At 38.2% G+C, this 23,409-nt stretch overlaps 3 protein-coding genes across 3 annotated transcripts in view; 2 read left to right on the forward strand and 1 right to left on the reverse strand.

Moving 5' to 3' along the window:
• Nucleotides 1–1,083: 1,083 nt before the first annotated feature.
• On the reverse strand, nt 1,084–4,621 carry phb (prohibitin). The gene is made up of 7 exons (XM_055194340.2): nt 4,480–4,621; nt 3,528–3,630; nt 2,685–2,846; nt 2,446–2,588; nt 2,192–2,308; nt 2,014–2,109; nt 1,084–1,889 (listed from the first exon to the last, which is right to left on the reverse strand). Exons 1-7 carry the CDS (start codon nt 4,582–4,584, stop codon nt 1,677–1,679), a joined length of 939 nt encoding a protein of 312 aa, XP_055050315.2. The 5' UTR covers nt 4,585–4,621; the 3' UTR covers nt 1,084–1,676.
• A 150-nt stretch (nt 4,622–4,771) lies between these two features.
• mvp (major vault protein) lies at nt 4,772–22,887 on the forward strand. Its single transcript, XM_055194336.2, has 18 exons — nt 4,772–5,030; nt 5,126–5,412; nt 8,408–8,544; nt 9,044–9,239; nt 9,540–9,663; nt 9,988–10,119; nt 10,210–10,304; nt 10,648–10,884; nt 12,470–12,595; nt 14,007–14,201; nt 14,850–15,085; nt 15,193–15,390; nt 16,551–16,695; nt 20,415–20,626; nt 21,088–21,204; nt 21,505–21,631; nt 21,749–21,937; nt 22,338–22,887. Exons 2-18 carry the CDS (start codon nt 5,329–5,331, stop codon nt 22,461–22,463), a joined length of 2,676 nt encoding a protein of 891 aa, XP_055050311.2. The 5' UTR covers nt 4,772–5,030; nt 5,126–5,328; the 3' UTR covers nt 22,464–22,887.
• Nucleotides 22,888–23,037: 150 nt separating this feature from the next.
• The window catches only part of LOC129436296 (uncharacterized), a 10,075-nt gene continuing 9,703 nt past the window's right edge, over nt 23,038–23,409 (forward strand). Inside the window, exon 1 of the mRNA XM_055194344.2 lies at nt 23,038–23,409. This exon is cut by the window's right edge and continues 464 nt beyond it. The gene's annotated coding sequence lies outside the window, so the exon portion shown is untranslated.

A 23,409-nucleotide genomic window follows, 5' to 3' on the forward strand; every position in this document is an offset into this window, starting at 1 on the left:
TACCGCCCCTTAATCTGCACTATCCGACCACGGCATTGCCATTTAGTGCAGAGATCAGCTCATTTGCATTTAAAAGGACACACCCAAAACGGGACATTTTTGCTCACACCTACAAAGTGGCAATTTTAACATGCTATTATAATTTATCTATATGATATTTCGAACTAAAACTTATACGTACTTTGGGGACTCCAAAGATTTATTTGACATCTTTAAAAAGTCTTGTCAAATGTCTCCTTTAACATCCTGTAAATGACTGTTGTGCATTTGTAGCCAGGACATACTCTACAAACACTCTTTTTTCTCCTAATGCAGAATTACAAATTCCTAAAATAACAATATAAAGGAGTTTAGCAGAGAATTAAAAATACAAATATGTAAGAACAACCAACAAGCATGCCATCTTTGTGTAATCACAATGGATATAAGCTTAACGCAACTGTTAAACTTTAAGAGTAAAAATATCACAATTTATTTATTTATGGACTCTGACTTACCGGTAACGTTAACTTTAACTAATTATGTATGTTAAGAGATTTGGTGTCACAAGAGGAATCGTTTCGATAATAAGCACGAATGCCCTCTAGTGGATACTAAACTCAAATTCACAGGGTCGGATTACGCCGCGTTAGCACTCTGCTACTGCGTCGACGCAGCCGCCATATTGGACCGGGCATACCGCTCTATAAACAAACAAACGGAACTGGTAGCAGTATAAAAAGCATAGTAAGGTTTATATTTCGATACCGATTTATATTTTTGACAACGTTTTCACAATTCTTTAATCAAATAGTACTTTTTCGACAGTAAATATAATTAAGCTTTTCAACAAGAAAAACTGCTCCGCAGTCACTTTTGTTTATAGGGCAGTCTTGCCCGGTCTAATATGATGTTGCCATTGATATTAGACACTATGATGCATGCATTTATAGAAAAAGGGTTATTACACAACAGGTAACACAGCATAAATGCAAGACTTTTTTGAGTCTGCAAGTTAAAATAACAGTTTATTCTATGCGAGAAATTATGCAAAGCCAAATAAAACATTTTTTTCTGTTGAAATGAGACACATCCAGTTTGACCGCTTTAATATAAATGAATCATTGTTTATTCATTATTACTTAATGAATTTGCCACTTGTGGAATGCAAGGGCAATTCTGCCACAAACAATAACAAAACACATTCAAACCAAGAAGCAACACAGCTGATCCTTCAGATGCAAAGAGTGCGATTGCGGATATAAACATCCAGAACCATCACACACAGACAGCCTACTGCTCAAGAATATACACTTTAAATTAGCTTTGTAATTGCTATTACATTTTTTTGATTTAGACCAATTTCTGTTAATGACGATGAATATTCTTGATTGAACTGAAATGGCTTATGGGTTTTAAACCTTTTCAATTTACAATGAGACTTAATATTGTAAATATACATACACACAAACTTTGTGTCCACTTTGTTTTCTTCCCAACAATTGCTGAAACCACCTTTTGACAGCCCACACTACATACTTAGGAAGTAAGAAAATGCTTGGACTAAAAGAGAAAAAAACAAGGTATCTTTGTCTCAAAGTTTGCCTATAGCCTCATTACAGAAGTGCATTGGTACCAAATTTACGGTTTCCAAATTTAGGGACAGAAGTGAAGTGTGTATGTCTTCAGTTGCTCCTTCACTGTGGTAACTGAAGGAGAGTTCCCTGTCCGGATGGGAGGTACGTAACATTGCGAGAGCGGCTGAGCTGGAAGGCGATGTCCTCGGCTGCCTCCAGCTTTCTCAGCTCCACCAGACCATCACCAGCCTCGGCCAGAGAATTAGCGATCAACAGAGCAGCCTGGGAATCCCCAGCAGCTGATATAATGGCTGCCTGCTTCTGCTGCTCAGCCTGAGAGACAAATACAGAGAGAATGTTACATTACATGTGACGTATGGATAATAACTAGACACAACTAATTTCAAAATCTGATTGACTTTGCAAAAGATATACAAATATCCTCAGGCCCTCTTACCTTCTCCACGACAAACCTGGCTCTTTCAGCTTCTTGCTGGGCAACCTGCTTCATTTCAACAGCCTCTGTAAACTCCTTCCCAAATGTCAGATGTGTCTGAAGGAAACAAGACGTTAAAATGAGACACTGGAGTGGACAAAGACCATAAAATATAAACAAACTAAAGAGAGGTCTTTACCAGGGAGACGTCATCTAGGATGAGGCCAAAGGTTGATGCCCTTTCTGTCAGATCCTCACTGACCTGTCTGGACACCAGCTCTCTCTGAGTAATGAGCTCACCTGCATCAAAACGGGCCTGTGGAAACACACACATCTTTCATGTCTACATAATTGCATCTGGCAAAGCCATTAATGTTCCTTTGAGTACTGTGGATCCATCATTCCCCTGAAGTTCTAGCTTATTCTTATTCTAAGACAAACAACAATACTCACCACTACGGCCTTTAGCACTTCAGTGGTGATGGAAGGAAGAACTCTTTCATCATAGTCCTCACCGATGCTGGTAAAAATCCGTGGCAGCTGTGTTGCAAGTGGCCTAAACAGAATCCTGAGGGTGATGTTGACATTCTGTAAATCTGACAGAGACAAAGACAGAGCCTTTTTTAGGTTATGTTTTTTTTAAGCAATAGAGAACAGCAACAGAAAATAAGTAAAGATATGAAGTGATGTACCTTTGCTACCAGTGATGACTGGCACATTGCGTGGACGGGACCTGCAGTCAAAGATGATTGGCTTCTGTACCCATGGTATAAGAAAATGTGTGCCTTCTCCAACAACAACATCCTGGACACCGCGAAAACGGTCGAAGATGACCGCTCTGTGGCCCGCATCAACATTAAATAAAGCAGAGTTGTGTATTCAGATGTGGCCTTCAATAGAGTTAAAGGACAAGTTTGGTATTTTACACTTGAAGCCCTGTTTTCAGATTGTTTATGATGAAGTAGAGCGGTTTTGACTGAAATTTAGACATATGATACTGGCCCGAGAATTTTCGGGTGTTTCTTGAATCACCTCCCACCTCTACAATGGATTTGTGGGTGCACTGGAACAATCCTTCCTGGAGTGCATTGGACTTTCGTTTGCAGGGACGTGGGGCTCGCCGAGTGGTCGGGGGTGTTCACTGGTGTGCTCACACGGAAATCGCTGCAAATTATGCTATACAGCACCTATACAGCCATTGTAGAGGTGGGAGGTGATAGAACAAACACCCAAAAAATCTCGGGCCAGCATCATATGTCCAAATTTCAGTCAAAAGTGTTCTATTTCATTATAAACAATCTGAAAACAGGGCTTTAAGTGTAAAATTCCAAACTTGACCTTTAAACAATCTTCCCTTTTGTATTAAATCATAAATTTAAAACCTGCTTGGTAAAACAATTGTATAAACAGAGGCTGCGTCCGAAACCGCATACTGTTTTCGCCTACTATATAGTGGGGTAGTAGGAGGTTTCGGACGCAGCATAAGTGTCATAAGTATTTAGACTGCAGGTACATGGGCTCAAAAAAAAACTTACCATTAAATAAAGCAGAGTTAACGACACCTCCTCCAATGGCCAAGGCCAATCCCAACTTTCCAATGGACTCAAAGAGTTTCGCCATGGCAACAATATGACAGTCCTGTTAAAAAAGCATCGCATTAATGTGATAGTTGTGATAGTTCACCAAAAAATAAAATGTTGTTATCATCTGCCCTCAAGTTGTTCCAAACCTGTATACATTTCTTTGTTCTGCTAAATACAAAGGAAGGTATTTGAAGATCTGGGGCACCATTGGCTTCCATAGTAGGAAAAATACTAAGGAAGTCAATGGTGCCCCAAATCTGTCAGGTTATTAGTAACATTTTTTCAAAATATTTTTATTTGTGTTGTTCAACAGAACAAAGATATTTAAACAGGTTTGGGACAACGCGAGGGTAAGTAAACGATAACAGGATTTTTATTTTGGTGAACTATCCCTTTAAGTAATATCAAATAAACACATTCACATTATATTTAAGATTGCTGGATTATATGGATTGCAGCCTTAAATTTGCAAATGCCTTGAAATATCGACCTATAAACTTTGACTCTTCAGCAATGACACTAACATAAATGAAATGTGCTAACCGGTGACACTTTGAGTAGTTCATGCATGGTCACCGAAAAAGCATTGTCAAGTCAAACTTATAATTATAAAATTGTACTGCTTTCTAAAAAGTTATCATTAACATAACCAACATAAAAAATAAATAACAGGAATCAAACTAATTCAGAAGTAAATAATAAGTTGGATTAACTAGCTTGCTACACGCTAATGTTGCAATTCACATGCAATCATGCCCTGCTGCCAGCTTTACCACAAAGACGCACTTGTCATGCTTGTTTCTCTTTCAATACGTCCAATTATAATTACTGTAGTTTACTGCTTAAAACTATAGACGCCATATATGAAGAAATAGCTTTAATATTTTACAACGTGCTCACTTACCCACTGCGATATTGGATCACTATGACCTCCACCACCGGAGCCTACGTAAGAAACACATGAACCCAAGGCGACTGAGCATGCGCGTGACCTTGAATAAAGACTCATCTGATTGGACAAAAGGAGGCTCCTATCAATATAAACACATTTGATTAGTTTTCTGTCCAAGCACTTTAGAGTCAGTTAGCGGGTGTTGTGTATGAGCAGAGGGATGATTGTGCACATTTAAAATATTACTTAAAGTAAAAAACATATCACAGTATTTTATATAAAATATTTATATAAATAATACCACAGGTGGCATTACTGTAAAAATTAGCATACTGAAGGATTCGGGACGGGTAACCATGGTGAAATAGTGTAAACAACAACTACTCACTGGTATAATAACCTTAAAATCTCTTCGTTTCAATTGGTATTTATAGATTCGGTACGCTCTTTTTGTAGTGTTAGTTACTAAATATGCACTCTACACTACAAAACCGCAAGCCAGTTTGTCACATCCTCCAAGCAACACCGGTTGCTTTTCTCTAGAAGGCGGTGTCATATAAAAGGTGCGTTTAACATTTAATAAGTTGTAAGAACATGGGAAATGTAACATGTCAGCGTAAGATTTTTTAGTCATGTCTACGATTTGATCCTTGTTTAGAAGATCTTCAGGACATAACAGGGCTATGACTTTCACTGGTACAGAAATCCACGTGATGTTCTGACTCGTCTCATTTACTGACAATCCTGGACATCCCCTATCCAAGACACACCTACCGACCGACTTATAACGCAGCGCAGCGCATTCACATATTCTGTCTTAACCCAACGTCAAACCAAACCAAATCCAACGTCTAACGTCGGATGTCAAAAGCCATTAAACATCAGAAGAAAAAGAATAAGTCCAACGTCGGATTGGAAGTTTCAAGGACTTGTCACTCCGAAAATGTAAGTCAATTACTTATTTTTTTCTGTTTGCCGTTTTAAATAGCTTTTTATCTCTGCTTCTCGGATCATTGATCATTCAGATTTGTCAATGAAAGACACGAAGTCAAAGGAAACAATGAGAAGCAACAACGAAGCAGGCAGCATCATAAACAAAGGAATAAACCAGGAAGAGTGATTCATAGTTACAGTGGTACAGCAAATAAATGACAATAGTTTAATCCGCGACTGTTTTGATAAGACACTGATACAGTGGCACTGACACATCAGGAAATCATTTTAACCATGCGATACTTTTGTTTTTATTTTCACTAAAACATATTTAAACTGCAGCGCAGTACTTTAATTTCCGTGTGTACGCGTTTCACGTTTGATGCATCTTCAGGCCAGCCCCTTTAATGACGTCAGCAAACACCGACAAATCATCGCGTTGTTTGTAAATGCAAATTGTTAAATAAAGTAAAAGTTTTTGACAAATCAGCATTTTGTGGAAAGGTTAGGGTTAAGGAAGAAAGGTTTGTTCTTTACTTACTTGTCTTGAACCACAACTTTTTTTTATTAAAAGTGCAGTGTGTAATTTTTAGAAGGATCTCTTGACAGAAATGCAAAATAATATAAAAGACTATATTATAAGGGGTGTATAAAGACCTTTCATAATAAACCGTTATGTGTTTATTACCTTAGAACGAGACCTTTTTATCTACATACACCGAGGGTCCTCTTACGTGGAAGCCGCTATTTTGTGTCACCATTTTTCTACAGAAGCCCTTAACGGACAAATATTTTTACTAAGTTGTCTCCGACGATGACATGTTTGTCCGGTGGCGGCTACCGTAGCTTCTCTATTGCTGCGTCCGAAACAGCCTACTACTTACTATATAGTATGCGAAAAGCAGTAGGCGAGGCGAGTAGTATGTCCGAATACATAGTATTCGAAAAACAGTATGCGAAAAGTACCCGGATGACCTACTACTTCCGGTTAGATTTTGCAGTGTGCATACGATGGACGCTTCACTATCCCATGATGCCCCGGGAGAGGAGTTATCCAACGAAGAAGACGAGGCATGCGGTTGTTTTCGCGCTGAAATGACGTGATGACGACGTATGTCACGTGATGTAGCAACATGGCGGATGTAGTACGTCCGAATCTCATTCATACTACCAGGATTCATACTATACAGTACCTACTGTTTTAACGCTAAGTAAGTAGGTACTTCATCTAATTCAGTACCTACTATACAGTATGCGGTTACGGACGCAGCCTATGTGTTTCAAAAGCGATGGGTGAGCAGTGGACTAAGCCGTTAACTGCAATTTGCAACCTCACCACTAGATCCCGCTAAAATTTACACACTGCACCTTTAAGTGCACGACTTTGTTTATGTGTATAATTCTTTTCTCAGCGAAGATCCCTTGTTGTAACATGTCACTTAAAACACATTGCTTTATTTATTGCTGTTACAATAGAGATAAATTGAAACTTGAAAGCTGAAATTGTTGTGCAACCCGCCAGTCTCTATATTTTGTGCGCGAACTTGTCTTCTCTTGGGGCAACGGATGTATCCAGTGTTGCGAGGTAAGCACCCTACTGAAAAATCCAGCATAAGCTGGTAGCTGGTTTTAGCTGGTTTAAGGTGGCAGTAGCTGGTCTAAGCTGGTCCAACCAGCCTGGCAAAGCTGGTCAAGCTAGTGGGTCAGCCGGTCTTCCAGCATGACCAGATAAGTCCAGCTGGACGAACTTAAAAGTGACCAAAACACAGCTAGACGAGCTTAAAAAGTGACCAAAACACAATTAGACCAGCTTGCTACACCAGCAATACCAGCGAGAACCAAGCTGGGAGACCAGCTAAAACCATCTCACCAGCTTAAGCTGGATTTTACAGTAGGGCATGTCCTCATTTGTAAAACTATATAAATAATGTCGGTCGGTTGCAAGTCTAAAAATTCCGTTTTAAAATTTTAGGGTGTGGATGAGGATTAGTCTATGGTGGTTATGTTTGTGTAAAGGGCTTCGATTAAAATTGATTTGTCCTGTTCCAAACTCCAAGCATTGATGTATTCAAGGATTTATCAGCACATTTTATGCATGAGAAGTCAAGTCACCTGACTCTTAGCAACCTTATCATGAACAAATGAAGGGTGTGCACTCATAAAACCTGATCATTCTAACCTTTATCCTCACTCACGTTCTCATTCATTCACAATTAGAAACTGATGTCCTCAACATAATGTAATTGGACGCATAACTAAGATTTAGTGTGCACTTTTGAGATAGAAGGGTTTAACTAAAATGAACAATGTGAAAAGGAAAGAAGATACACAGAGTAACACAACAATTAAGTGCACTGTGTTACTATGGAAGTGTCTGCCTGATCACATGAGATTGAATGGGGGATTTTCATCACTGGTTGTGCAGAGAAGAAAATGCAGCCCCTAGGATGCTGTCAGCTATGTCAATCTCTGCAGAGCTTAGTGGTCCTGGGCTGAACAGTTCCCATACCACAAGCTCACTGTGGAGACCCTGAATTTTCTCAGCAGTCAGCAGTGGTAAAGTTGTTGCCTGACTTTTATCACCTGGGCTTTTTTATATTGAGTGGGGTGTAGATCAAAGCTGTCGCCTCCTGAAGTCAACAACCAGTTCATTGGTTTTGCTTGACGATCCGAGAGAGACAGTTTCTCCACCTTATCAAGGTAGATTGCTTCATTGTTATTGGAGATAAGGCCCATCACCACCATTATGATTACATGACAAGTTGAACATCACAGATTTTTTTACCTTACAACTAGCAACCAATCATTCCCTTATGCTTGTTACAAGGGTTTGGTTTTTCACTTTGTTTAACTTGTTGGCCAAACGTGTGTATATTTATAGATTAAACTAAACATTAGGGTTAGGTTATTTTGTGTTTGACGAGTCTTTAGTTGCAAGTAAAAAACTGACAGCTATCACTTTTTCCACTTGTATCTAACCTGTGCTGTATATAATGATGTGTCATAGACCCACACAGAAAGCAGTATGGATTCATCAATCATTAGGATCCCACCTCACCACTACATCCATGTCTTGGATCAGAACACCAACATTGCGCGGGTGGAGATCGGCCCTCTCACCTACATTCGCCAGGATAATGAAAGGTAACCAAAAAATTGTGCAAGTGAAGCACATTTTCCGTCTAGTCTTAGTTGTATAGACAAAAACTCATTAAAAGCTCTTTATATGGCTAAGAAGTAGTCTAAGAAGTAGTAGGGGTGTTATTAATTGGGGTATTAAATCTGAGGCATGTATATTTAATACATTAGTGTCAGATTTGAAATGTATGGGGGGGGTGCATGGATAACACTGTCTGAGGTCCTTCATTTCTCAGAAGCTAAACAACAACTGTTGTGTTTATTTATAGGATGTTGCTGTATGTCGATTTATGTTTCAGAGGTTTATTGTAGTGTGCCGAAAATTACTAGAAACTGGGTTCATTGCACCTGTTTAGGACAAGGCTATCAGTCAACAACACTTTTGCAAATCTTGATTTAGGTTTTATATTAGTTCATTATCAGCTGAATGTATTTCTTATCTTTTTTTATGACTTTATACAAACTTGTATAGCTAAAGTGACCCCACCCCAAATTTCTGTACCAGGGTTCTTTTTTCTCCATTGCGTATGACCATGGTGCCACCTCGGCATTACTGTGTTGTGCTCAACCCTGTTGTTCGCAACGATGAGGGCCAGGTTCAGTTTGATACATCCGGTCAAGCCAAGCTGCGACATGCCGACCTGGAGATCCGTCTGACACAGGATCCATTCCCTCTCTACCCTGGTGAAGAGATTCAGAAGGTATATAGATATTCTTTCCCCTGCTTTTAATGTTGAAAAAACCATGTTGCTTTCAGTTTGTGGCCAAAGGGGGGATCTGACTTGTGGCGAGTTTCAACAGTAAATAGTGTCTTGTGTCTTTGTGTTCCGCACCCTTGGTTTTTTGGCTCATACTCCACACTCAACAGATAACATCAGACAAAATTTATCAGTGGATATATATTACAGACTTTTATTTTACATAATAAATATCATCAATTGGTCAATTTTAGGTTCCTTTTTTTCTTTTAAACAATGTGTCTCTCATGCTCTTGTTTACAGGACGTGACGCCACTGCAGATAGTCTACCCAGACACAGCCTTGCGCCTGCAGGCACTGCTGGACTTTGAAGAAGAGGGAGGAGAAAAGAGAGTAGCGGGAGATGAGTGGTTGTTTGAGGGACCAGGTACTACTACGACACAACTAACCTCAACCAGTGACCAGAAAACACTTGACATTTCACTTTTATGACGTAATGACTTGCTTTGTAAAAGGGCAGTACCAAATAACGAAGTTCAAATGTGTGAGGGAAATAAATATAAAAGTTGTTCCTGTCTTGTAAATGCATTGTGAATTTTGAAGACCTAGCAGCTTGCAAGATTAAAGTTATTTATTAAAAATATTGTGTGCGTAAGGTAGCTGATAAGATAATGCCAAATGCATACATGTAAATATGGCAAAGCATATGCCTTTCTAATAGATGTCTAACCTAACTTTTAATGTCTGGCAGGAACGTATATTCCCAGGAAAGAGGTGGCAGTGCTCGAAGTCATAAAGGCCACAGTTATCAGAGAGAACCAAGCCATTCGTCTAAGAGCACGTAAAGAAGGACTGGACCGAAGCGGAGTCCAAAGAGTTACAGGCGAGATGCACCCACAAAGACACAAACAGATTTTCTCCAAATTTAAAAAAGTTGGTGTTAAATACATTTACCCCTCCTTGTTAACCTTAGGCGAGGAGTGGCAAGTCAGTAAGGTGGGAGCTTACCTGCCTGGAGCTCATGAAGAAGTCGTGGAGATTGTCAACGCCTTCATCCTCACAGACAAGGTTTATACATGTACACACACACACATACGCTTGTTGGTCTTGTGAAAGGGCCTTTGTGGAAGTATTTGATTCCTTGCGTCAATTTGCTATGACGCATACAGTATGTAATTTTCTGCAAGTGCATGGATTTAGTCATTTATTTCTCTCCCTTCCTCCTTTATCTGTGGTTTTTACAATTTTTTTCCTATCTCAAATGGTTCCCATGCATTTTTTCCTTGGGTTGGGTATTCAATGGAAAGTTTAACTTATAGCACAAAGTATTTATGAGTAAAAGTCCTTTCTTCACTAAAAATTCATAACCCGAGAGCACACACTGGACTTAAATATCTTCATACTTTCATAGAAAGCCTTGCATGTCCGCGCTCTTCGCCCATTCCGTGATGCCGGAGGCCGTGACCGCCGCACCGGAGAGGAATGGCTGGTGACAGTCGCAGACAGAGAAGCTCATATCCCCTCTGTTGCCGAGGAGGTTGTCGGAGTGGTGGACGTTACGACTTTAAACAGCAGACAGTACTGTGTGATTCTGGACCCCGTTGGACATGATGGAAAACCTCAGCTTGGACAGAAGAGAGTGGTGAAGGTCAGCCGGCCGTTCTTATTTCTACAATACAGAATAGTTACAGGATTTATTACAGAATTTGAAGCATGAGAGTGACTACATAATGGCTGTTGTTCTAAATACTGCAAATTTGTCTTTGGCTCTAAAATATGTTTGAATGCTAAGCCAAAGCCACACTTTGAAAGGAATGTTTGCCCAAAAACAAAAAGTCTGTCTTTATTTACTCGCGTTGTTGTTTTAAACTTGTATGAGTTTAACACAAAAGAAGATATTTGATAGTAAGCACACAGTTTACGATATACATTGACAAACAAAAAAAACAAATACTATGGAAGTCAATGGGTACCGTCAACTATGTGCTTACCATCATTTATCAACATATTTTCTTTTGTGATCAACAGAAGAAAGAAACTCATTTAGGTTTAGAAAAACATGAGGGTGAGTAAATAATGACAAAATTATTTTTTTTAGGTTTAACTATCCTTTTACTGTAGGATTGATTGCATGGATGTTAAAGGGACACTAATTTTTCCTATTACACAGTGCCCGAAAATAGTCCTCAGCTATTGAAAGTTACCAAGGGGACTATTTTCAGGCACTGCATAATATCATTGCGCCTGCTGCAGCCATGTTACAGCTGCAAAGTCCTTAAAGGGATTGTTCACCCAAAAATTCGGTCATCATTTCTCACTCTTATGTCGTTACAAACCTGTATAAATTTCTTTGTTCTGATGAACACAAAGGAAGATATTTAGAGAAATGTTTGTAACCAAACCGTTTGTGGACCCCATTTACTTCCATAGTGTTCTTTTTCCCCACTATGGAACTGAATGGGGTCCACCAAGGGTTTGGTTGCAGACATTCCTCGAGGTATCTTCCTTCGTGTTCATCAGAACAAAGAAATTTATACTGATTTGAAACAACAATGATGACAGAATTTTCATTTTTGGGTGAACTCTCCGTATTATGCCAGAATGAGAGAATAGTTCCTAGCCATATCTGTCTAGAAAATTGCAACTTTTAATTTTCTGTCGGTCTTGGTGCACGATGTAACTACAGAAGAGTCAAGTTATAAATAGGAAAAATATTGAAAGTCTTTGGTCGTTTTTTGGCGTGATGCTGGTGGTCTGGTCAGATTCAATGGATTATGCTAGGCTATGCTAAAAGTAGTACCGCCAGACCCATTCGGCTGAATGGATTCCAAAACTGTAAAAATCAAATGTTTAACTCTTGGGGAGTTGGAAAATTAGCATATTTTTTAAAAAAGTGGAGTGTCCCTTAAGTTTGAAAACCGGGTGTACAAATACTTTAATTTAAAACTACTATTTTTTAATGTAATATTTTTATGCAAAGGTGTTGGTTATGTGTGCTGTTTTGACTCACTGAAAATTTAACCTGGTCTTAAACTTTGCTTTATATTAAATAGAGAATCAGTATCTATCCCAGTATTCATATTTACTCCAGTCATGCTTAATGTATTTATGATAATGATATGATAAAGTATTAATGAACTTACCATAAATTGAAATACAAACTTATAGGGCTTACCCTAAATATTTTTCTCTCTCTTTCAATTTTTTTCAATGTCTCTCTATCTTTTTCATAGGGTGAGCGTTCATTCTTTCTAAGGCCAGGTGAGCATTTGGAGAATGGGATTCAGGATGTGTACGTGCTCTCTGAAGAGGAGGGGCTTGTGCTGCGTGCTGTGGAGGCTTTCATTGACACAGAGGGGGTACATAATATATTTGATCACTAATAGTAACTACTAAAATGTCTTGTATACTACATATTGAATTAAAAACTTAATTAACAGCTGGTAAGGTCGTAGCATATGCAAGTTCAGTTTTAAAGGCATAGCAACATCTCACACGTTTAGCTTACGTGTCCTGAACACCTGCAACAGGAAATGTATTCAAATTGTATTCAAACTAAATTCAACATTTCACAGAAAGATGTAAAGCTTGTGAGACTGAAATCCACACATCAACTGACAACTGGATGGAGGTTGAGTTAAAAGCAGGGTGGAGACCGAACAGAGATTGTGAAACAAAAGAAAACAAATAGAGAGACATTACCTGTTCTGCAAGATGCTGTTAATGCCCCTTGTACCCACTAGTTATTATGACCATCCCCAGAAACAAACACACTTTCTGCATTCCAGATATATGTTTGACTTCATATTTGCATTCTAAGAAAGGCGTTTGCTCGAATAGAGAAAGTCTTTTTAGGTTTTGTTTTTAGGGAGTGTTTGAATCAGGCTTTTAAATCACCTGCCATAATGTGTGTGAACAGGAAGAGCTTGATTCTGGATCACTGAACAAACAGTAGATATATTGTTGAGAGCGACAAAGGGAGGGAGGAGTTTAGTAAGGATGAACTGCGCCCACTGACAACAATGTTTTATTTGCATACTCTGCATTGTTTTAGGAACCGGATTTACTAAAGCAATAATGCAGGAAGGGTAATCTAGTAAATGCAACTTGCAGTGAAGTTACTCAACTTGCGGGCTGGTTTTGAGTGCAAGCAGGGTACTGTGATACAGAAATGAGTGCCAAAACTGCACTTAACTTCATGTCTGGATGTGTGCCCGGTTGTAATGCTTTTCACTGTCACTTGATCATTGTTTGATGAATAACTGCTGTCGTGATTGCTAGAAAATGGGTACAATTATTAATATAACATTTCTTTGGTGAATAAAGTGCAATATTTCACAAGCTTAAATTACATAGGGGAGAGTTTGCACTAAACATTAAATACTTTAGTTCAGAGAGCACCCTGATAAACTAAACTAGATTACAGGTGGATAGTGAATAGCACAGCTGCTTAGTAAATTCCATTTAAATTTAAATGAGTGTCTCTCTAGGTTACATCACTTCCTTCATTAACCCATTACCTTCCTCCCCTCCCTGTTATGAACTTTTATTCCCATCCTCATTTGCTTAATTGTTTTATTTAATTTTTGTGGTTTTTGTGTGTATTTTTTCATTCACCCTTGCTTACACACACACAAATAGACACATACATGCACACAGTCTATGGCATGTGTACAGCAGTCTCAGTCCCCGCCCTACACTAATCTTTGCCATTATTACTCCTCCCTCGTCCTTTCTTTCACCCCGTGTCCAACCCCTTCACTTCTGCAGCAGGAGGAGGAAAAGGAAGAAGGAGAAAGCAGCACCAAAAAGCGAGGGATCCAGCGCCGCCCGGGTGACCGTTGGATGTTGCGCGGGCCAATCGAATACGTGCCACCTGCAACTGTGGAAGTGTTGCTGCGGCGCGAGGCGATCCCATTGGATGAAAATGAAGGAATTTACGTCCGTGACATCAAAACCGGAAAGGCAAGTGTAGTAGTTTACCAACTTTAACACTGATGTAAAACCTAGTTTTATGTGTATTATGCAACAATATTTGTTGTCATCATGACTAGGGCTGTAACGGTTATGAAATTTGGCTGACGGTTAATTGGCTAATAAATTATGACGGTTAATTGCCTGTTTTAGTGCTTTGACGGTTATGACAATGATTAAATAATATGAAATAATTTTCACACATTGTTGTGATTACTTAAATTAAATATTTTGCAACGTTTACCTGGCAGTAAATGTTAATACACATAACACACATTTAAAAGTAATCTGATAATGTCTCATTTATACAGGCGCTGCAGCTCCCCCTTGTGTTTTTTAGAGAGATGTGCAATCATTGCGGTGATCTGTAATCATTGCGATGAGGTCAAACAATCGCGATGGGGCGATTATTTAATCATTGTGACAGCCCTAATCATGACAGTCCATTGTTATTATAAGGAAAAGTACACCTTTCTGTTTAATAAGATCATGCAAGTTTTCGATAGACATGAAGATAAGTGACATAATCTTCATTCTTGCATAAACTGATACAATAATTCTTGCTTTTTAGTATTTAGCAAATTCAGGAAATTATTAAAGAGTTCAAAATCTCCACTCACGTTAACTTGTGGTTCTCAGGTGCGCGCTGTGATTGGCCAGACTTACATGCTAACACACGATGAGGAGTTGTGGGAAAAAGACCTTCCTGCCAATGTGGAGACTCTTCTGGGTCAAGCTCGTGACCCGCTGGCTGACCGCTCCAGCCGCCATGGAGTAGTGTTACAAGATGAGAGAAATAAAAACAGACTGGTGACTTTTCGCGTCCCACACAATGCAGCTGTGCAGGTGTACGACTACAGAGAGAAGAAGGCCAGGTACTGTAATGCTTGTTTCGGTGACTCTAATATAAATTAAGCTCTATGTACAGAGCTTAATTGACTTTTAAAGTAATCATTCCTTTTGAATTCTTTCACTCTTTCAGGGTAGTGTTTGGACCCGAAATGGTGATGCTGGGTCCTGATGAGCAATTTACAGTTATGTCTTTATCTGGAGACAAACCCAAACGTCCTAATGTCATCAAAACAATCTGTCTCCTGCTCGGCCCGGACTTTTGCACCGACATCATCACCATAGAAACAGCTGACCACGCCCGCTTGCAGCTTCAGCTTTCATACAACTGGTGTGTGTTTTAGCTGTATGTAGGAATGTCTATAGCAACAGTATCAGAGTATTTTTATTGTAAATAATGTTTTGTTTTAAAACCTGATTACTAATACAGGGTTCCCACATGTCCTTGAAATCCTTGAAAGTTTGTGAATCTGGGGGGAAAAATTCAAGGCCCTGGGAAGTTTTTGAAAATATACATACATAGATACAGGTCATTGAAAGTGCTTGAATGTATTTTATGCAAGTAGGTTTCTGGAAAAAAATCCATATTATTCCCTGTGTAGTGTAGGATAATATCATAAAAATTCTAGATTTTTTAAGCACACATGCTAAACTGTTCACTTTAAATGCTTATATCTTCTGTTTGCGAATGTTGATTCATCCCAAAATGCTTTTTTGCATAGTTGTGTTTGACACATGAAAACGTCTCGGGTTACGTATGTAACTGTTGTTCCCTGAGAAGGGAACGAGACGCTGCGTCTCCTTTGCCATACTTCCTGCGTCCCTATAACGCCATATTTGGCAATATTTCAGATATATACTTCCTGGCTCCCACGTCATCCTGTCTTTGTCGTTAAGCTTCACCATTGGTTAAATTTGATATACACATTCAGACGTACTTACCCCTGGAGGTGTCCTCAAAGTGTCCCTTGAAAGGGAACTGTTACAATGTATTTTTAAAGGTAACACAATGTAGCCTTGCTCTCACTTGAAATGTGTCCCCACATTTAGTTCTTGAATTTGAGGGTATTGGACCTGGAAAGTCCTTGAATGGTCCTTGAATTTGAAGTTAACTAAGGTGTGGGAACCCTGTTATAAAACTAGCACAAATCAAGATAACCCAGCTTATAGAAGTCACCACATTAACAATTTTAAGTGTGATGAGTAGTGAGTGGGCTCTGTTGTTCGCTGAAAAAAAAACTTGTGGACATCGGTTGCACATGATTGAATTAGGTTTTCTCAAAATGAAATTAACATGAATTAAAATTAATTGCATTTTAAGAACTTGATTCAATCACGTTGAACTGGTGTACATAATTAGATTACATCGATCCAACAACTTAAAAATCATTTTAAAAAAGTCTTAATTCAATCATGTGCAACCGGAGATTTGAACCCCAGTTAGCCTCATTTATGTATGCCAGCAAAGTCATATAGTCATATCTGTTTCAGGCACTTTGATATCAAACCGCCTGCAGATGCCGAAAAGGCTGCCGCTCTGTTCTCAGTGCCAGACTTTGTGGGCGACGCTTGTAAAGCCATTGCTTCCAGAATCAGAGGAGCTGTTGCCTCAGTGCAGTTTGATGATTTCCACAAGGTATGTGACACACCTATGTTGCCTCATTTAGCAGGTTTATTGGGCTAAACTTTGGTCACATTAAAGCTTTGTTAAGCTTGTCACGGTTGCTTTTATGTTTGGCACCTATTCATACGTGTTGCAACCATTGAAGATATTTTGCCATGTAAAACTGGGTAAATATCAGCCCTTTTTGTATAGATGGCCTATATTAATTTTACCCCCTCAATATATAAATGTACCATCTGAATAGAAGTAGTATCATGTTTCCAAGACAAACAGGAAGATATAGAACACTCGCCCACCAAATCATTATTCATATCATAACTTTATTTTATAATGAATCATCATAAAATTGCTATTACAAATAAGTGTAACTTACTGTATTAACACGGTCACAGTAGATTTAAGTTTTATAAATCAGAATATGTTAGATTTATCATAATATATGTAGAAAAGAGTGCTCTCTAAATCACTGATTGTTTTAAGATTATTCAGTTTGATTCATTTGATTGTTTAAAATGTTGCCATTGTAAAGTTTAATCACTAATATATTTAGTTGCTATGTTGCCTTAAAGATCAGGTTCTGTATAAGGGTAAATTAATACCATGATGGCAGCATGGATTTTGCTCTTTTCACTTGTATGATAAGTACATAATCCTACCCTTGGTGCCTTCATTCAAATTTTTGTCAATAATAGTGGCACCAGTGTTCTGATATGTCACCCAAGCCTTAGGGTTGGTCAGAATCTGCATGGTTTTGATCTTCTGTGGTGGACACTGATCATTCAGGGTCCACAAATACACATTGTTTCCACCCGCTCCTGTATTAAGATTGGTGGCAATCTTTTTGAAGTTTTTAGCCAGACAATTAGACTCTTCTATGGGGTTGGTAGATACATCAAGAACAGAAAAACCTATGTTCGGATAGAGCGTGCGCCGATACCAGAGGAAAACAGGGTTTCCAGTGGTGTCACGGTTGGTGTTTTCATCCACACGAGTGTATCCCGCCTCAAAAAATGTTTTGTCAGCAAAGTAGTCAACAGTTGCTGTGATTTCAGAGATGAAGCTTTCCCTTTCTCTCTTCACCCAGAGGTAGATAAAATTACCTTCTGCATTACGATTCAGATTACAGCCCACTCTCTCCCAACCATCTTTCAGAAGACCCGGTTCTTCACTTGCATCTTTGGTCACTTCTAGGCTCAAAATGGGAAAATCATACCCACTGGTAGTGTTACCACAGAAGTACCAAAGGAAAATGTGATCTCCAGGAACTCCATAATTCAGATCCTTGTTGATTACTTCATACTTGGCTGCAGCCAGACCGGTTTTCATCTCACTATTAAATGAAAACTGGATTCTGGTCACAGCTTTTGCGCCAGACTCTTTTTTGTACCAAAGAAAGACACGGTTATGACCTGCTTTGGTACCTTCATTGAGATCAACATTAACAATCTGATAGCCTTGATCTTTCAGCCTGTCTTCATCCTCCTTACATATGGATACATCAAGCTTTGTTATTGCTGGTTGAGTCATTTTGACACAGAGAAACCTCAGTAAAAGAAACGATACATAACTGACTTTTTTAAAGCAACATCACATAAGAAAAAGTGTGTTTTGGATATGGATTAGCAGGATAATATGCTGATAATTTGTATAAAAGAAAAAATACACATTAGAAACATTTAGAAAAATGCACAATGCATGTTAGATGCTCTAACCAACATTTTTTATATAGTACCAAGTTTAATTTTAAATTCAAAATTGTACTGATTTGTACCCAATCGCCCTACCAGTAAATGCAGGTCGTCCTTGACAGCGTGTTGCAGAAGACACAGTTGCTCGACTAGAGATCTGGTGTTAGTGGGTTTTTCCTGCAGTGCTTTTAAACGGTTCTGTAAGAGGTGTCGACAGACTTGCAAAGGGAAAAATTTTTTTCACTTGTATGGACTCAGCATTGTGACCGAAAGTCTAGTTTAAAAGACTATAAATCTATAAGTCATATGATATAGTATGTTCATCAAACTGAAAACATTTCAATGTGATAAAATAGCCACAATTATTTCATACACCTTGACAAAAAATACACCAATGTTCAAAGGTTTAGGGTCACTTATTAATTCTCTTTTTAGAATTTTTCAAATTTTTAAATATTAAAATATTTCATTATTTTTATATTTAAAAAATGACACACTGTAATTTTTGTCAGTTTATTTGACTAAAGAAAATTATTTTATTTAAGCATCTTTAATGTATCCACCCCCTGCCTGGATTTAGTAAAAATTTACTTTTTGACATCCAGTTTTCTGGTCTCGTGCTGAAAGGCTTTTTAAAGGAAAACACCACCGTTTTTCAATATTTTACTATGTTCTTACTTCAACTTAGACAAATTAATACATACCTATCTTTATTCAATGCGTGCACTTAATCTTTGTACACCGCGTCGTGGATGTGTTAGCATTTAGCCTAGCCCCATTCATTCCTTAGGATCCAAACAGGGATGAATTTAGAAGCCACCAAACACTTCCATGTTTTCCCTATTTAAAGACTGTTTCATGAGTACTTACACGACACTCCGAACACATATTTTGAATTTGCGCAACTCAGAAGAGAAGAGAATGGTTATAGGATTGCACTTTTTTCATAGTTTGGCGGGTTCTGGAATTTATAGTCAGGTGCGAATTATACGTCAAAATTATTGCATATGAACGAAGAAAAACCATTACGTCTACAGCCGCGAGAGTCCGCTCTAAGCTGCTCCAGTTTTTATGTAATTCAATGGATTCAGGGATGTGGAATGACTTCGGGACCTTTTTTGAACTTGATTTGGCTTGTCGTGTTAATTTAGCCTATTCAGCCTCCTATGTATGTTCTGTATGCTATTGTGTATTGTGTAAATAACTGTTAATGTTACTTTAACATGTACGGACACCTATTCAGCCTGCTATTCTGTGCTATTGTTTAGTTAAATAACTTGCCTTTCCAGATTAAATGTTTGTTCTTCGCCTTGGATTTTGTAAAATCTTTTTCGAAATAAACGCGACATAGTCCAGTGCAACTTATATATGTTTTTTCCTCTTCAAAACACATTTTTGACTGATGTGTCTTTTACTCCGCAGTATAATACAGTATTCAGCATAACTTTTACTGTTTTCCCATGATTATATAAGTTGGAAAATCATGTAACCAACATGTAATTTTATCTAATCGGCCTTGAATCAATGTAACAGTGGAATTATGTTAAACTTCATATACATTCATACAGGGGAAAAAATGGGAATTGATATTGACTTGAGAAACATCAAGGAACAAAAGCTCAAAACCATCAGACTCAGCAGTAAATTGTTGAACAGGGCATCTGATAATGCACAAATTTATACTGATCACAACATGTTTCAGATGCATAAAACCATTACCAAAAATATTTTCACACATAGAACCGAAACTGAAATTTAATAGAGCAGAGTTTTAGTGTATAATGATGCACTAAAGGAAATTTACATTGGAGATAAGTGTAACTGGTGACACAAGGTATGACCCTGATGAAATTCCAATATCATCCAGGGAAACTGAGAAACAGGAGACAGACCCAATTGCTAGCAACCAGGATATGTAAAACATTAAAAAAATTGTGTTAAGGGATTGGAAATGCAAACTCTGTTGTTTCAAATGCTAACTTTAAAACATTTAATTAAATTTTTTGCTCTTGCTCAACCTAATCATATCCCCTTATTTGTCAGAACTCCATCAGAATCATATGTTCAGCCGTCTTTGGTTTCGATGACAAACTTGCCGTAAGATCCAACCTGCGTTTCCACCAGAATGGGTTAGTCATCAGCAGCGTGGACATTCAGTCTGTGGAGCCGGTGGACCAGCGAACCCGTGATGCTCTGCAGAAGAGTGTACAACTGGCTATTGAGATCACCACCAATTCACAGGAGGCTGCTGCGCGGTAAAAACCAAAACTAAATTTTTTTGTTTCCCCTAAACATTTTTTTTTTACTAAAAAAAATCTAAATTCTGTCATAATTTTGTTGCCATGTGTATGCATATTTTACAGTGGAACAGAAAAATGAGTAGTTCTTGAACAATTCACAGTCGTCGTATCTGCCTACAATGCTAAATCGATTAAAACAACCATTAAAAAGCAACCATACAACTAGTGTGCTATAATTCAAGTCTTTACATTAGCCATACAATAACTGTTTGTGAGGAATCAATTAAAATTTTGTGAGGAATCAATTAAAATTTAAGTCATATTATATTATTTACTTATAATACTTATAGGCCAATGGGTAATTTTTATGCCCTTTCTCAGAATTCTCAGCATCTGTAATCTTGCCTGCTTTTCTCTTTCTCACCATGTGTGTTTGTATCTGTAATATCTATTGTAATGTAATATCTTTGTCTCAGACATGAGGCAGAGCGTCTGGAGCAGGAGGCTCGTGGTCGACTGGAAAGGCAGAAGATCACAGACCAGGCGGAGGCAGAGAAGGCAAGAAAAGAGCTGCTGGAGCTGGAAGCCCTTAGGTAATAAAGCTTTTGCTAAAAACACCACTTTAGTTGGAAAAATTAAAGTTAGTAAGTATAAAAAAAGGGGTAAAATATTATTTTTTACCAAACATCACTTAGATATTCATAATATCATAATCACAATTTCTAATTAATAATTTCAGAGCAGGATCAAGTCTCCAAAACGCCAGAATTGTTACATTAACCAGTTAACAAGAAAGTTCCAGCATTACCCTGATTTAGCATTTTGCAAGTTTGTCTGCCCATTTTACTTCTTCGTGATCAATAATCCAATACAATGTTGTGTGTGTGTCTCAGCGCTGCAGTGGAGAGCACAGGAGCAGCAAAGGCTGAGGCTCAATCTAGAGCTGAAGCTGCTCGTATTCAGGGTGAGGCGGCTGTTGAAGAAGCCAAACTCAAAGCAGAAGCTCAGCAAATTGAGGCTGTATGTCATCCACTCTTCTTCTCTATTATGCTTGTTTTACATACATACCCTTTTGTACTTGTCTTTTAACCACTGTTTATCACCGGTGGTTGACATACTGTACACTTACTTTCCCAGGAAGCTGAGCTGGCCCGCCTGTCTAAGGCACGTGAACAAGAGCTGAACTACAAGAAGGAGATGGATCGACTGGAGGTTGAGAAGCAGCAAAAGCTGGTGGAGATGGAGAGTCTGCGCTTCTCCAAGCTAGTGGAGAGTCTGGGCACCGAAACTTTGAAGGAAATGGCCCGTGCTGGGCCTGAACTTCAGGTATATTTGGTTGTCAACATGGGTCCTGAAAAATAGGAGAGTTGCAGTGATCTGAAAAGTGGAAGGGACAGAATTAGAATTATCTGGACCTTCTTTTGATAGACTCGCCCCACACATAAACAACCCAGGCAACAATGTTGTTTAGTAGACACACCCCTTACTGCTCATTGCCTACAAGTGTGTTTTGGTACTAGGCCAGACTCTCTTTTCCAAAGTGTTTTTCAAAAATCATGCACCCCGTCTTTAAGTTAAGTCAGAAATAAGTGCATTGAGATATAATAAGAAATTTTAAATCACACACATATAGCACATTTGAAAAGAGTTTTCAAAAGATTGAAATATTATAAATGGGTAAATATAATGCATAATCATGATCTCAAATATCACATTTTTTCTCCAGGTGAAGCTCCTGCAGTCTTTGGGTCTGAAGTCTACTCTTATCACAGACGGCACCTCCCCTATTAATCTCTTTAGTACTGCCAGTGGCTTTCTGGGGGCTCTGCAGGGCAAAGAAGGGCAATCTTAAGAGAGAGAGGCCTTATATTATACATTATGCATTTATGGAAGAACAATGTACTAGCTTTAACTTCCCAAACATATGCAATAAATGTAATAGAAATGCTTTTCTATATGCAAATGTGCCTTTTAAAGATTGAGTATATGTTTTTCTTTGTTCAAGAATTAAAAAGCCATTGTGATGCCTACTAAAAAGTCTGGGTTGTTTTTTTAAGCCATGTTGGGTAAATATTGGACACTGCTGGGTTAAAATTGACCCAATGCTGGGTTGTTTTAACCCAACTGCTGGGTTATTATTAACTCATGGTTGCATAGGAACAACCCAGCATATGTTCTGTCCAATGTTTACCCATTATGGGTTAAAAATAACCCAGACATTTTTAGAGTGTTGTACCCTTTCAAATACCAAATAAAAATATTGTCCCAGCTGTTTATTTATGTCTGAGCTTTGAAAGTTTTGAATATAAATATGTATGGCTGTGTTTGTGTAAAACTGGTAATGTCCTTATTATATTTTGTAATAATAGAGGATAAAAAAGGAAATCATCATCATTGTTTTTTAATTAAATTGTATGTAGTCATAATACATAATAATTAGTAATGTGGGCTCTTACCATGTCCACAATATTTTTTATTTAGCAAAAAGGCATCAAAGATAAGTTCAGTTTGTTAATGAAAACTAAATTAAGGTTATTATAATAGATTATATGCATTCATTTTGGGGTATACATGTTTGTCGTAATATACAACTGTATAGTTCAAAATAATCTGCATAACAGCAAAAACACTACCTGCCTTTAAAGGCATTGCGGAAGACTAATGCGCCTCGCGCCTGTGATGTCCAAATTTAGCCACACGTTGGCGCTGAAAGTCAGTCGCATTGAAGCAGGGTAGATGTGTTATGTATAGTTTATGATTTCATATCATCTCTTTTATCACGTTGTTTGGAATAACAC

This window comes from Misgurnus anguillicaudatus, chromosome 19 (assembly GCF_027580225.2).
Source record: "Misgurnus anguillicaudatus chromosome 19, ASM2758022v2, whole genome shotgun sequence".
NCBI lineage: Eukaryota > Metazoa > Chordata > Actinopteri > Cypriniformes > Cobitidae > Misgurnus > Misgurnus anguillicaudatus.